The 14,258-nt window shown below is 64.9% G+C and overlaps 2 protein-coding genes across 2 annotated transcripts; both read left to right on the forward strand.

The window, feature by feature from the left end:
• The first annotated feature begins 538 nt into the window (after positions 1–538).
• Positions 539–6,094, forward strand: LOC101911235 (voltage-dependent calcium channel gamma-8 subunit). Its single transcript, XM_055808721.1, is given in 6 exon segments — positions 539–758; positions 761–929; positions 1,932–2,015; positions 3,364–3,512; positions 3,945–4,172; positions 4,175–6,094. Coding segments are annotated over 6 exon segments (819 nt in total). The 5' UTR covers positions 539–743; the 3' UTR covers positions 4,349–6,094.
• A 621-nt stretch (positions 6,095–6,715) lies between these two features.
• LOC101911413 (cytohesin-2) lies at positions 6,716–13,561 on the forward strand. Its single transcript, XM_055808716.1, is given in 18 exon segments — positions 6,716–6,869; positions 7,437–7,584; position 8,043; positions 8,293–8,358; positions 8,470–8,511; positions 8,513–8,560; positions 8,562–8,590; positions 8,819–8,899; positions 9,428–9,540; positions 9,874–9,971; positions 9,973–10,023; positions 10,120–10,159; positions 10,162–10,230; positions 10,962–11,038; positions 11,449–11,472; positions 11,474–11,521; positions 12,066–12,220; positions 12,638–13,561. Coding segments are annotated over 18 exon segments (1,197 nt in total). The 5' UTR covers positions 6,716–6,850; the 3' UTR covers positions 12,726–13,561.
• The last annotated feature ends 697 nt before the right edge of the window (positions 13,562–14,258 follow it).

Here is a 14,258-nt window from a genome sequence, read left to right on the forward strand (position 1 = left end):
GTGCAGTGCACACGCGTGTGCGAGAGCGCATGCCTGGTGAGCGACATGCACAAGGGTTTGTACAGCCCGTCCTGCCAGGCCAGGAAGCGGGGGAGGGGGGGGACCTTGATGCACGAGATGTCTTCGTGCGAGGCCCCTCGTGCAAGGCCCTCGTGCGAGGCTGCCCCCCCTTCCCGTGTCTCTGCAGCTCGCTGGCCGTCACGGAGGAGCCGCCGCCAGCGTGCGAGGCCACGGCCACGTCCCCCCCCCATGGACTCGGGCCCGGGCGCTGCTCACCCCCCGCCGGGGCCCTGAGACGTGGCGGGGGGGCACCCCCAGACCCCTGGGTCCCTCCACGCCCCCTCACCCCTGGGACCCTTCCCAGCACCCCGGGCTGGTGGGGGGGGTGTAGGGGGCAGAGCAGGGGGGGCCCCAACACCAGGGTCCCCGAGTGGGCAGGGGGGTGTAGGGGTCCCAGCAGGGGGGCCCGGACCCCCCCCGTCCCATCCTCACACCCCCCAGCGCCCCCAGGGGGCGTCAGATTTGGGGGTCCTGAACACGTGGGTGTCGTCGCTCCCCCTGCCCCCCTTTGCCCACCGCACCCCCACACGCCTGGGTCCCCCCGTCCCACCAGGGGTCCGTCCGTCTGCCCTGGGTCCCCCCGGGGTCTGCCCCGGGGTCGGGGTGTCAGGCTGGAGTCACTCAAGCGCTGGAATGGGGAGGGGGTGGTCTGGTGCGAGAAGGGGGTGCAGGTGCTGCTCACCATGGTGGGCGCCTTCGCGCCGCCTTTGGCCTCATGACCATCGCCATCGGCACGGACTACTGGCTCTACGCACGCGCCTTCATCTGCAACACCAGCAATGTCTCCGGCGAGGACGCCACGCACCGTGACCGGCGTGACCCTGGTGGGCTCACCCACTCAGGGCTCTGGCGCATCTGCTGCCTCGAAGGTGGGGTGGGGGGCACCGTCAGGGGGAGCTCACGGCACTGGGGGTGTGGGGGACGTTGGTGGCACTGTTGGGGGAAGCTCACAGCACTAGGAAGTTGGTGACGTTGGTGGCACTGTCTGGGGAAGTTCACGGCACTGGGGGCATTGGGGGACGTTGGTGGCACTGTCAGGGGAAGCTTATGGCACTGGGGAGGCTCACAGTGTTGTGGCATCATTGGGGATGTTGGTGGCACTGTCAGGGGAAGCTCACGGCACCAGGGACACTGGTGGCACTGTCGGGGGAAGCTCATGGCACTGGGGACATTGGTGGCACTGTCAGGGGAAGCTCACAGTGTTGTGGCATCATTTGGGACATTGGTGGCATCGTTGGGGGAAGCTCGTGACAGTGTGGTGGCCTTGGGGACATTGGTGGCACTGTTGGGGGAAGCTCACAGCGCTGGGGGGGGGGGCTGCAGCTGCAGTGGCCACAGCTGGAGGTGGCCCACGGTGTCCCCATCCCTGCGGTGGTCCCATCCCCACTGTGTCCCTGTCCCCACGATGTCCCCAATCCCCACAGTGCCTCCGTCCCCTGCAGTGCCCTCGTGATGTCCCTGTCCCTGTGATGTCCCCACCCCTGCAGTGTCCCCATCCCTGTGGTGTCCCTGTCCCCATCCCCCATGGTATTCCTGTCCCTGTGATGTCCTTGTTGGCAGTCCTGTGGTGGCCCTGTCCCTATGGTGTCCCCCAGCCCTGTCCCTGGTGTCCCCATCCCTGTCCCCATCCCCATGGTGTCCCTTCCCCCAGTGTCCCCAGCCCTGTCCCCATGGGGTCCACATCCCCACAGTGTCCCTATCCCCATGGCGTCCCCAGCCCTGTCCCCACGGGGTCCCCAGCCTGGTCCCCGTGGTGTCCCTGCAGTGTCCGTGCCCCCGTGGCAGCCATCCCTGTGTCCCTGTGGTGTCCCTGCCCCCATGGGGTCCTCAGCCCTGTCCCCGTCCCCATGGTCCCCGCGGTGTCCCTGCAGGCCTGAAGCGGGGGCTGTGCCTGAAGATCAACCACTTCCCTGAGGACATGGAGTACGACCACGACAGTGCCGAGTACCTGCTCCGTGAGTCACCACGGCAACCGCCCCGCGTCGCCCCGGCAACCGCTCGGACATCACCCCAGCAACCTCCTGCCATCACCCTGGCAGCTGCCGTGGTGTTGCCATGGCAACCACCCTCATGGTGATGCCTTGACAGCTGGCTTGGCATCGCCCTGGCAACTGGGCTGGCATCATCCCAGGGATGTCCTGGTGTTGCTGTGGTGATGCCCTGGCAACCGCCCTGGCAACTAGCCCAGCATCATTCCTGGCAACCGCCCTGGCAACCAGTGCAGTATCGTCCTGGTGATGCCCTGGCACTGCCTTGGCAATCAGCTTGGCAACCAGCCCAGCATCATCCTGGTGATGCCTTGGTGTTGCCCTGGCAACCGCCCTGGCAACCGGCCTAGCATCGTCCTGGTGATGCCCTGGTGCTGCCTTGGCAACCAGCTTGGCAACCAGCCCAGCATCATACTGGTGATGCCCTGGCATTGCCCTGGCAACTGCCGCAGCCCATGCCGCTCCCATGGCAACAGTCCCTGGCCACTACACCCCCTAGCAACGGGGCTCCTGTGGAAGCCCTCCCCATAGCAGCCGGGCGCTCCTGGCAACAGGGCCGGTCTCCTAGCAACGGGGGATGCCATGGCAACGCCCCCTCCTCCAGCAACAGGGATACTGGAGGTCAGGGTTCTGTCTTCTGATTGGCTGTTGGCCTTGGAGCGCTGGAGGGGGCTGCATTCTGATTGGCTGCTTTGCTGGGAATCCTGCCCTGCTGATTGGCTGATGGTCTACCTGCAGTGAGCACATGCCTAGTTCTGATTGGCTGTGGCAGGGGGTGCCAGAGGGTTTGTTTGGTTGGAGGTGCTGGGTACCCCGGGTCTCTATTGGTTGCTGGTGTCAATGGACCTGGAGATCCTGTGCCCTGATTGGCTGCTGCCCATCCATTAAGAAATTCTCCTTTCTGATTGGTTGGTGGTCTCAGACCCACAGGAGCCTCCGTGCTTTCACTAGCTCCTGATCACAGGATCACCTCCTTTCTCCTCATTGGTTCCCAACCTCTAATACTCTCTCTCTGATTGGCTGATGCCTTTTACTTTGTCTGGGGGCTAACGGATCCTGATGGGGCTTGCAGGATCTGATGGGCTGCAGCCTGGGGAGCTCCCATTGGCTGGTGCCGGTGGATCTCAGTGTTCCTGTGGGCTCCCAGTTGGCTGGGAGCTGATGGATCCAAGGATGCTCATGGGGTCTGATTGGCTGCCAGCCTGCAGGGCTCTCATTGGCTGGGGCTGATAGATCCCATGCCCTTTGTGTACTCTGATTGGCTGCCAGCCTTGGGGCTCCCATTGGCCAGTTCTAACGAGGGGGGGTCCCACAGGGGTGGTCCGGGCCTCCAGCATCTTCCCAATCCTGAGCGCCGTCCTGCTGCTGCTGGGGGGGGTCTGTGTTGCTGCCAGCCGCCTGCGCCGCGCCCGCACCAGCCTCGTCCTGGGGGCCGGCATCCTCTTCGTCGCTGCCGGTCAGTGTGTGTGGGGGGACCCTACACCTCCCAGTCTTTTGGGGAAGGGTCCCTGATCCCCTGCAGTACCCCCCAGGGGGAGAGGGAGCATCCCCTACATCCCAGTGAGGGTTTCTCAGGGAGGACGTGTCCCCCTGAGATCCCAGTGAGGATCCCTGGAGGGGTAGGGGGTCCCCGATCCCAGGCAGAACCCTTGGGGGATGAGGGGGTGTCCCCTAGATCCCAGGGGGATTGACAGCTGGGAACTGGAGGAGCCTAATCCCTGCCTGGGGGGTTGCCAGGGTTGGGGGGAGTCCCTGATCCCAGGGGAGTCCCAGGTTGGGGGGCAGGGGGGATCCCTGGATCACAGGAAGGGGCACTGGGGACCCCTTGGGTCATCCCCTGCCCCTCGTCCCCTGCCTGTCCCCTGCCCTTCATCCCCTGTCGTTGTCCCCCCCCAGGCCCTCAGCAACATCATTGGGGTGATTGTCTACATCTCGGCCAACGCGGGGGACCCGGGGACGAAGCGGGACGAGGACAAGAAGAGCCACTACTCCTACGGCTGGTCCTTCTACTTCGGGGGGCTCTCCTTCATCCTGGCCGAGGCCATTGGGGTCCTGGCTGTCAACCTCTACATTGAGCGCCATCGCAAAGCCCGGGGGGGGTCCTGCGGGGGGGCCGGGACCACCCCCCACCTCCCCCCGCCCCCCCCGCGTCCCCCCCGGTCCCCGCCCCCGCCCCCCGCCGCCGTTCCCGCTCCAGTTCTCGGTCCAGCGAACCAGGGCGCTCACGGGATGCTTCCCCTCCCCCCCCGCCCGCCCCTCCCTCCCCCCGGGAAATCCGGGGGGGGCGCCCCCCCAGCTGATATCTCTATGTATACCCTCTCCCGGGAGGGACCCCCTGGGCCGCCGCCCCCTGGCACCCCTGGACCCCCCCTTTTTGCAGTTACATAATGCCTTTGGGAAGGACCCCCCCGGGGGCCCCCCCGACAGCGCCTCGGGGACCAGCACCCTCAACCGCAAGACCACCCCCGTCTAGTGGCACCCCAGGGATCCCCCCGGAGCTCCTGGGACCCCCCTGGGGAGCAGCACCCTCAATCACAAGACCACTCCGACCTAGGGGCACCCCCAGGGCCCCCCCAGAATCCCTGTGGGACCCCCCAGGGACCAGCACCCTCAATCACAAGACCACCCTGACCTAGGGGCACCCCTGGGAGCCCCCCCAGGAACCCCCTGGGACCTCCAGAAACCACTGGGCACGCCCCTAAGGAACCCCCCTGCTGCCCCAGCTCCTGCGCTCTTCAGCCTCATCTTCCTTCTGCCCTGCTCTTCCTCACCTTCCTCCTTCCCTCATCATCTTCCTCCTCATCTTCCTCATCCTCACCTTCATCCCTGCATTCCTCATCCTCCTGCTGTTCTCATCTTCCTCCTCCTTTCTGCTCAACCTCTTCCTGCCTTCTTCATCCTTGTCCTCCTCACCTTCCTTTTGATCTCTTCATCTTCCTCCAGCGCCCCTCGTCCTCGTTATCTTCCTCCTCTCCTCCTCATCCCCCTTCCAGCCCTCCCCGCAGGCGGCAAGGGCTGTGCCCCCCCCGGGCAGGGTCCCTCCATGTTCCAGGGGGAAAATCTGGGGGACACTGAAGTCCCCATGGGGGATGGGGCAATTTGGGGGTGTCCCCACCCACCAGTCCAAGGGCTACACTCTGTGCCAGCTCCACGCCCCCCCCCCAAATTGCTCTTGGGGGGGCCCCCTGATGCTGCCACCTTTTGGGGGGGTCCCTGAAGCCACCATCTCTTTTGGGGGTCCCTTGGAACTGCTGTCTCTTGGGGAGACCTCTGATACCACCGTTTATTGGGGGGGTCCCCAAAAACCATCATCTCTTGAGGGATCTCCCAAAACTGCTGTCACTCCCACCCCTCCTGTCTGGGGGGCGTCCCCAGGGACAGCTCCCCCATGCAGTCCCGGGGGGGTCCCTGTGCCTTAGGGAGGCTGGGAGGGATCCATGCTGGGGGGGGGCCGTGGGACCCCCGACATCCCCCCCCAGCCATCCCTGAGCAGTATGGACCAGTATTGCCCAGTTCCCTTGGCAGCCTTGGACCAGTAATGTCCAGTCCTGTGGGTTCTGTTAGACCAGTATGTCCCAGTTCCCAGGGCAGCATCAGACCAGTATGTCCCAGTTCCCTGGGCAGTTTTGGACCAGTATAACCCAGTTCCCTGGGCAGTATCAGACCAGTACAGCCTAGTTTGCTCAACAGTATTGGACCAGTACAGCCCAGTTCCCTGAGCAGTATCATACCAGTATGGCCCAGTTCCCTGGGCAGCATCAGCCCAGTCTCCAGACAGTGCTGTGCCAGTAGCTCCCAGTTCACACCAGTATCTCCCAGTGCTATGGGCCATCTGCAGAGCCAGGCTCTCCCATGCAGTGTCAGCCCAGTTGCTTCCAGTTCCCCCCCAGTTGCTCCCAGTTCCCCCCTCATTACTCCCAGTGCCCCCACCCAGCCCCATTAACGAATGTCGGCTAATTGAGGGGGGGGCTGGGATCGTTGGGAGCCCCCCCCCCCGAACGTGCAGCATCGGGTGCCCCGCCCCCTGTACAGCCCCGCCCCCTGTACAGCCCCCTTCAGGCCCCGCCCCTCAGGCCTCGCCCCCTGTACAGCCCCGGGCTCGGCCCCGCCCCCCCCCGCATGGATTTTTACGGAAACTTCGCTCTTTAAAATAAAATTGAATCTCTGGAAGCGGAGTGTGGGGCACACGGGGGGGGGAGGGTGTGCTCCTGGTCGCCATGGTAATAGGGGCGTGTTGCTCTGCTGTTGCCGTGGCAACTCTGAGGGACTCCGCCGTGAACCTCACCGGGTGAGGGGTGTCCCCGCCTCCAGGTGTTAATGATGGCTCGTTAATATTAATAAAGGACGTTAACATTCATGAGGCTCTTAGCGACCGGCCAGGCCCTTCGCAAGGCCACACCCTGCAAGCAATGCCGCACTCCCATTGGCTGTTAAGCCCGTCAGTCACGGGGAAAGGCGAGGGCTAGGAGTTCCTCGCTCCTTATTGGCTCTTCCACGCCTTAAAGAGGCGGCTTTGCTCGCTTACTGGTCGGCGTGACTACCTGCCATCCAATCCTGGGCTATCCGTTCTCTCATTGGCTACAGACCGCTGCCAATCATTCATGCCGCGGCGGGCTGCGTCCTAGCGTGCGCCTCCGATTGGTTTTCTGACCCGTCCGTCAGATGCGCGGTCGCTCATTAGCTGCGGCGGCCGCTCGGGTCGGCCCGGGCGGGGCGCGGGCCGCCGCGGCGGAGGACAGACGAGTCGGGAGGAGAGGGACGGAGCAGCCCCGCCCGGGCGCGAGTCGGCCGCTCCGGCTGCCATGGAGGACGGAGTCTATGGTAGGCCCTGATGGGATAGGGTGGGGCGGGGCGCGTGACGGTGGCCGCGTGGGGTCGGTTCCAAAGGGGTGGGGCGGGCCTTGGTCACGTAACGGGCCCGTATCGTTTACCCCGGGGGGGAGCGGTCACGTGGCAAGGCTTCACCACTCCCTTCCCCGGCAGGGGGGGGCGGTGGGTCAAACCATTCAATGGGATGTTGGGGGAAGGTGTGCGCGGAGGTAATTTCTTAGGCCACGCCTTCTATGAGCTGGCCACGCCCCTTTTCAGTCGGGCCACGCCCCCCCTTACCGACCCGGCGCTGCGCATGGGATTGATTCTGGCGGGGTTTGAGGTGAAATGGGCGTGGCTAGCGGAGGGGGCGTGGCTAGAGGAGAGGTGCGGCCTCGTGAGGGAAAACGTGTTCTAGCAGAAAAGGGCGGTGCTTGGTGGAGGGGGGCGTGGTTTAGGAAAAGGGGCGGGGTTAAGGCCAAGAGCTGGTGGCTGGGGAGGGAGGGGGCGCAGCCACGGGCCCCCGGGTGGGTGTCTGGGGCAGGGCGTGGGGGCTGTGAGCCCCTTGGCCCCCCCCAGTGCCCCCTGACCTGACGGTGGAGGAGCGGCTGGAGCTGGAGAGCATCCGGCGGCGCAAGCAGGAGCTGCTGGGGGAGATCCAGCGGCTGCGGGAGGAGCTGAGTGAGGCCATGAGTGAGGTCGAGGGGCTGGAGGCCAACGAGGGCAGGTACCCCCCAAATAAATACCCCCCAGAATCTCCCCCAAACCCCTGACCCCCCCTCGATGGTCTCCAAATGCTCCAAAAGACCCCCTCTAGGATGCCTGCACATCCAGCTGGCACCCTAAACTAACCCCCAGGGCTGCTAGATATTCCTCTGGGACCCCCCAAAACCCACCTGAGCCCCCAGAACTGCCCCCCAGGGCCCTCAAATACACACCTGAGACCCTAGACCCCCCCCCTCTGGGCCTCCAAATGTCTCCCTTGAGGCTTCCGAATACGCCACCCGGGACCCCTCAATCTTGCCTGAGCCCCTAAATCTCTCCCTCCAGAATCCCCAGATACCCCCCAGCACTCTGACACCTGGTCTGGGGTCCCCTGTACACAAAGACCCCGTTCACCCCGCCATCCCATGCCTGGGGAACCCCAAAAACCTGGTGCTGAGACCCCAGTCTACCCCTCCCCAGTGCATGGGGTGGGCCCAAACACCATGAGGACCCCCCCAAAATCCACCCTAGAGCCCCTAAATGCCCCACAACAACCCCAGGTTACCCCCGCCCCCCAGGTGATTTGGGTCTTCTCAGCCTGTCTGAAGGCTCAGGGCACCCCCAGAGCTGCCCTCTTACTCTGGGGTCCCCCTAAAAATACCCTCCAAATTTTGAGGCCCCCCCCCCCCCCCCCCCCCCCCCCGATCCTGGTTTAACCTCCCCCCTTCAGCAAAACCTCCAGAGGAACCGAAAGATGGGGATGGGCCGCAAGAAATTCAACATGGACCCCAAAAAGGTGAGGGGAGCATTCCTGGGTGTCTGGGTCTTGGTGCCCACCCACCCCCCTTCCCATGTGGGGGCAGGGGGTTTCCTGGCTGCCTGGATCCCTGATGTTTTTGGGGTTCAGGGGATCCAGTTCCTGGTGGAGAACGAGCTGCTGCGGCACACGGGCCGAGGACATCGCCCGCTTCCTCTACAAGGGCGAGGGGCTCAACAAGGACTGCCATCGGCGACTACCTGGGCGAGAGGTGGGGGTTCACAGGGGCAGAGGTGGGGGGCTCAGTGTGTGGGGAGGTGGGGGCTCACTGGGTGCAGGCAGAGCTTCCACAAGAGCCCCCGGCCCAGGACATGGCACCACTCCCCTGGGTCAAGCCTGGGGGAGGGTCCGGGTGATTGACAGTGTGGTGGGTGGGGCATGTGTGTGGGGCAGGGTCTGTTGGTGATTGACAGCTTGGCTCCACCCACCCCCTTCCCAGGGAAGAGTTCAATATTGGGGTGCTGCATGCCTTTGTGGACCTCCACGAGTTCACAGACCTTAACCTGGTGCAGGCGCTGAGGTGAGGGTCACTTGGGGGTTCTGGGGGATCGCTTGGGGGTCTGGGGTCCCTTGGGGAGGGGGGGTGGGGGGTGGGCTTTGAGACCTTTTGGGTGCTGGAAGCCCTGTGGGGGCCATTTTGAGGCCCTGGAAGGTTGAGAAACAATTTGGAGAGGTCCTGGAAGAGAATTTGGGGGCCTTTTGGGGGGTGAGAGCCATTTTGAGGCTCTGGGGACTACTTGGGGGTCAGAGTGGTCTTTGAGGGTTGTTCTGGGGGGGCCTGGAGCCTTTTGGGGGGCTATTTAGGGGCACAGGGAGGGTTAGGGACACGGGGGGAGGGTTTGGGGGTCTGGGAGATTCCTTGAAGATTTGGGAGGGGGATCAGATGAAGGACTATGGAGGATCTGGGGGGTCCCGGGGAGGGTTTTGAGGTCCCAGGAAGGATCTGGGAGGTTGCTGGGGGTGTCAGGAGCCCTGTGGGTGTGGGGAGGCCTGAAGGGGGTGTTGGAGGATGGTGGGGGATTTTGGGGTGCCCCCCCCCCTGCCCCAGGCAGTTCCTGTGGAGCTTCCGGCTGCCGGGGGAGGCGCAGAAGATCGATCGGATGATGGAGGCCTTTGCCCAGCGCTACTGCCTCTGCAACCCTGGCGTCTTCCAGTGCACGGGTAGGGGGCGGTGAGGGTCCCGTGGGGCTGGGGGCGGGGCTCGACCCATTGGATCCACCCCCTGGCCACGCCCTGCCACTCCCACCCACCCTTCTTCCTCATCTCTGTGGGCTGGATCCCTGGTGGGTCCCCTGTGCCACCCCCCCTGACCTCTTGGGTGCTGGGGTTCCCCCCCGAGTAATCTGGATGTTGGGGTCCCCCCCGTTCCCTTGTTTGCCCCCTTGGATGCTGGGCCCCTCCGTGCCCCCCCAGTCACCAGGATGCTGGGGTCTGCCCATGCCCTCACCCCTTCCCATGCTGTGGGCGCCCCCCCGTGACCCCCCCTGCCCCCAGACACCTGCTACGTGCTCTCCTTCGCCGTCATCATGCTCAACACCAGCCTGCACAACCCCAACGTGCGGGACAAGCCTTCGGCCGAGCGCTTCGTCGCCAATGAACCGCAGCATCAATGACGGCGGCGACCTGCCAGAGGAGCTGCTGCGGGTAGGGTGGGGCCAGAGGCGGGGCCTGGCAGGGTGTGGCTGCGATGGGCAGGGCCCTGAGGCTGACCATGCCTTCTCTTGCCCATCCGCCCCCCAGAACCTGTACGAGAGCATCCGCAGCGAGCCCTTCAAGATCCCTGAGATGACGGCAATGACCTGACCCACACCTTTTTCAACCCCGACCGTGAGGGCTGGCTGCTCAAACTGGGTGAGCCCCCGGCCACGCCCCAGGCCACCCCCCACCCCCATGGGTCCTCTCTCATCTCTGTCTCCCCTGTGGCTGCCCTGGGTGTACACCCCCACCTCAGACTGCACCTTCCCAGTAGCCCCCAGCCTCCCTGTCCTTCCCAGTGGCCCCCAGTCCTGCTTAGGTGCCTCCCCAGTGGCTCCCTGACCCCCAGTGCCTCCCGGTCCTGCTCAGGTGCCCCCAGTGCCTCCCTGGACCTTCCCAGGTGCCCCCAGTGTGTGCTGGTGCCCCCCCCGCCGTACCCCCCAGTTCCCCCGGGGGTTTGTGGGGGGGGGCCAGTTCCCGTACAGACATGACTGACATCTCTCTCTTTTCCTCTGTCTGTCCCCGCCCCGTACCTGTGACTTCTTCCCCCCCCGCCCCGCCCCTCCCCTCGCTGCTGATGCCTGGCCCGGCCCCCCAGGAGGTACGTACTGGAGAGGGGGAGGGGGGCAGCACCTGGGGTCTCCCCCACAAAAAAATCCCACTGACACCCCGCCCCCCCCCCCCCCCCCCCGAAATCCCAGCATGGTTCGTGGTTTGGGGGCTGGCAGGATGCTCTGGGGCTTGTGCCCCCCCTCCCCAAATCTACCTCCCCCACCCTCCAATTCTCTTTGGAACCCCCCACAATCCACGTGGCTCTTTGGGGACCCCTGGCTGCCCTCTGAGGAGCCTCCCGAGCCCCCCGCGAGCCCCCCCCTGTCCCCCCCCAGGTGGGAGGGTGAAGACGTGGAAGCGGCGCTGGTTCATCCTCACCGACAACTGTCTCTACTACTTCGAGTACACTACGGTGAGAACCCCACCTGCCCCCTGACCCCAGACTCCCCTGGGGTGTTCTGGCCCCCCCTGCTCCTCAAAACCCTGTGGGTCTCCTGAAATCCCGCCAGCATTGTCTGGGCTTTTTTTGTGTACCCTAAGGTGACAACCCCCCTGACCCTGTTTCTCTCTGCCCCCACCCCCCACCCCCCTTCTGGGGACCCTCGCATGATACTGTGCACCCCCCAAGAAACCCACCAAGCGCCTGGGGGACACCCCCTGACCCCTTTGGACCACCCTGGGCTCTCCCAAAACCCTGGGGCTCCCCCCTGACACCCTGGTCACCCGCAGGGACTCTCCCCCTAAGCTCTGGGGTGGGGGGGAACCCCTTGACCCCCCTTGGGTGCCCCCCAAGCCCTCTGGACCGCCCCCACCCCCCCCCAGGACAAGGAGCCGCGGGGCATCATCCCCCCTGGAGAACCTGAGCATCCGTGAGGTGGAGGACCCCCGCAAGCCGGTGAGCCCTGCCCCCCCCGTGTCCCCTAGGTCCCTGCTGTGTCCCTTGTGTCCCCCCGTTGTCCCCCCCCATATCCCTTTGTACCCCAAGGACCCCCCCATTTTGGGGGGCAGCTGTGCCCCCCAGCTGCCCCTCCAACTTGCCCCAACGAGGGGGTCCCCCACATCCTTTGCCCCCTGCCATGTGCTCCCCACATCTCCCCCATCCCCAAGACACCCCACTAAATTTCAGGGGGGCAGCTGCACCCTCCATCTCCCTCTCTACCTACCCACATCAAGGGGGTCCCTCCCAAACCCCCTCTGCTTATTTTCTGGTGCCCCCAAATTTAGGGGGAAGCCGTGCCTCCCCGGTTCCCTGTCTGCCTCCCCCCAATGTGGGGGCCCCCCAAATTTCCCCTGTCCCCCATCCCCAAGATCCTCCCCCCCATTTTTAGTGGGCAGCCATGCCCCCCCAGCTCCCTTTTTCCTTCTCCCCAGTGCAGGGGTCCCTTCTCCTTCCATCCCCTGCTTGCCCCCCCAGCCTGACATGCTGCCCCCTCCCCCAGCACTGCTTCGAGCTCTACATCCCCAACAACAAGGGGCAGCTGATCAAGGCGTGCAAGACGGAGGCAGATGGGCGGGTGGTGGAGGGGAACCATGTTGTCTACCGCATCTCTGCCCCCACCCGCGACCAGAAGGACGAGTGGATCAAATCCATCCAGTGAGCACCCCAAAACCCACCCCCCTGCACCCCAGAATCCCCCTGGGAGGTGTCCTCAACCCATACCTAGAGCTCCCTGTAGGGGTGGGATGTGCTAGAATTGCTGTATGGATCACTCTGGGCGGGAGCCAGGAGGAGGGGCTGCTGTAAATCCCCCCCCCCCACACCCAGGGACCCCTACGTTTTCTTGGAGGGGGTCTTCACACACACACACCGGGACCCCTAAATCCTTCTGGGAGGGGTCCTCCTCCCCGCTCCCAGGGGCTTTATATGGAGTGGGGTGTGTTTGGATCACCCTGTGGACCACTCCCAAGCATCTGGGCTTCCCCTGAGGCGGGGGGTGGGATTTGTCCTGGGGGAGAAGTCTGCCTATCCACCCCTGGGGCTCCCCAAATCCCCTCGGTTCCCCCCCCCCAGGGCAGCGGTTAGCGTCGACCCCTTCTATGAGATGCTGGCTGCCCGCAAGAAGCGTATTTCAGTGAAGAAGAAGCAGGAGCAGCCCTGAAGGGGGGCCGGGACCCCCTGGGAAACCCGCCCTGGACCATGAGGGACACCCCCCACCCCCACCCCAAGGACCCTTCTGGACCACACGGGACCCCCCCAGGACCACGAGGGACCCTTCTGGATCATGTGGGATGACACCCCCAGACCACAGGGGACCCTCCTGGACTATGAGGGACCCCCCGCAAGGACCACAGTGGACCCCCCAAGACTATGAGGGACCCCTCTGGACCACACAGGACCCTGTGGGACCCCCTGTGATCATGAGGAACCCCCCCCAAGACAACCCTGGACCTCTCCAGGACTGTGAGGAGACACCCCCTGCCCCGGGCCCCCTTTAACCCCTCAGGTGACTCCCCCATGAACCACAAGGCACCTTGAGGGACCCCCAAGGACAATATGGGATCCCCTGGCTCTTGGGGGTCCCCTCCCCAAACCCTGAAAGGATGCCCCTGGGACCGCAAGCTGCCCACCCCCCACCCCACCCCTCTTTGAGGGACCTCTGGTACAACACGGGGTCCCACCCTGGGCCCCCCCTTTGGCGACACACACAACCCCCCTCTATGTGTGTGCGTGGACACAGACCCTCCCACGCATGCACCCCGTGGGGCATGTGGGGGGGGGGCACACACGTGTGAGTGGGGCTTCTGCTGGGCAGAAGCAGGAGGCTGGCGTGTGTGAGGTGGGTGCACAGACAAACCTTGTCTGCAGCTTCCCCACCTGACCCCCAGCGCCCCCCCAGTCCTCCCAGTTTGGCGTGAGGGTGGTGTCTGAGGAGTCTCTGCCTTCCCCCCCCCCCCCCCTATTTATGGCTCTGCCCCATTAAAGCTGGTGAACACAGTGGGGGTCCAGCCTTTTTCTTGGGGGGGTGGGGGAGGCAGACGTGGGGGGGGGCAGGGCAGCTCTGTGTAAGGTTTTATTTTGCAGTTTTTGGGGGAATAAAACACTGGTTTGGGAGTGGATGGGGCTGGGCACCACGCCCCCCACACACACACGCCCCCCCCCCCCCCCCCCCACACACACACCCCCCATGGGGGAACCCAGGCATGCAGCCCTCCAATTTCCCCCAAGGGTGAGGAGTGTTGGGGGTACCTGGGCATCCTGGGAGGGGGATTGGGGGCAGGATGGACCCCCCTAAAAGTGGACCCAGGTGTTGGGGGGACCCAGGTGCCCAGCGGGGGGTGAAGGGCCGATGGCAGAGGGTAGGGTGGACCCCCCCCCGCCCCGCGCCAAGAGCTGCCCCAGGCATCTGGGGGGGGAGGGGTTCAAGGGCTGCGTGTGTGGGGCTGCCCAGGTGTCTGGGGGGGACCTAGGTGTGGGGGGTGGGGGTGCCAATGGAGGTCAAGGACCAATGTTAGAGGTAAGGGGGACCCCCACCGCCCCAAGGGTGGACTCAGGCATTTGGGGGCTGGGGGGGCAATGGAGGGCAAGGGTCAATGTCAAAGATGAAGCGGACCCCCCCCATGTGTGGACGTCTGGGGTGTGGGGACACAGGCGTCTGGGGCCACCCAGCAAGTGGGGCAGAGAACCCAGGCAT

The sequence above is a fragment of the Falco peregrinus genome, chromosome 6 (genome assembly GCF_023634155.1).
Source record: "Falco peregrinus isolate bFalPer1 chromosome 6, bFalPer1.pri, whole genome shotgun sequence".
NCBI lineage: Eukaryota > Metazoa > Chordata > Aves > Falconiformes > Falconidae > Falco > Falco peregrinus.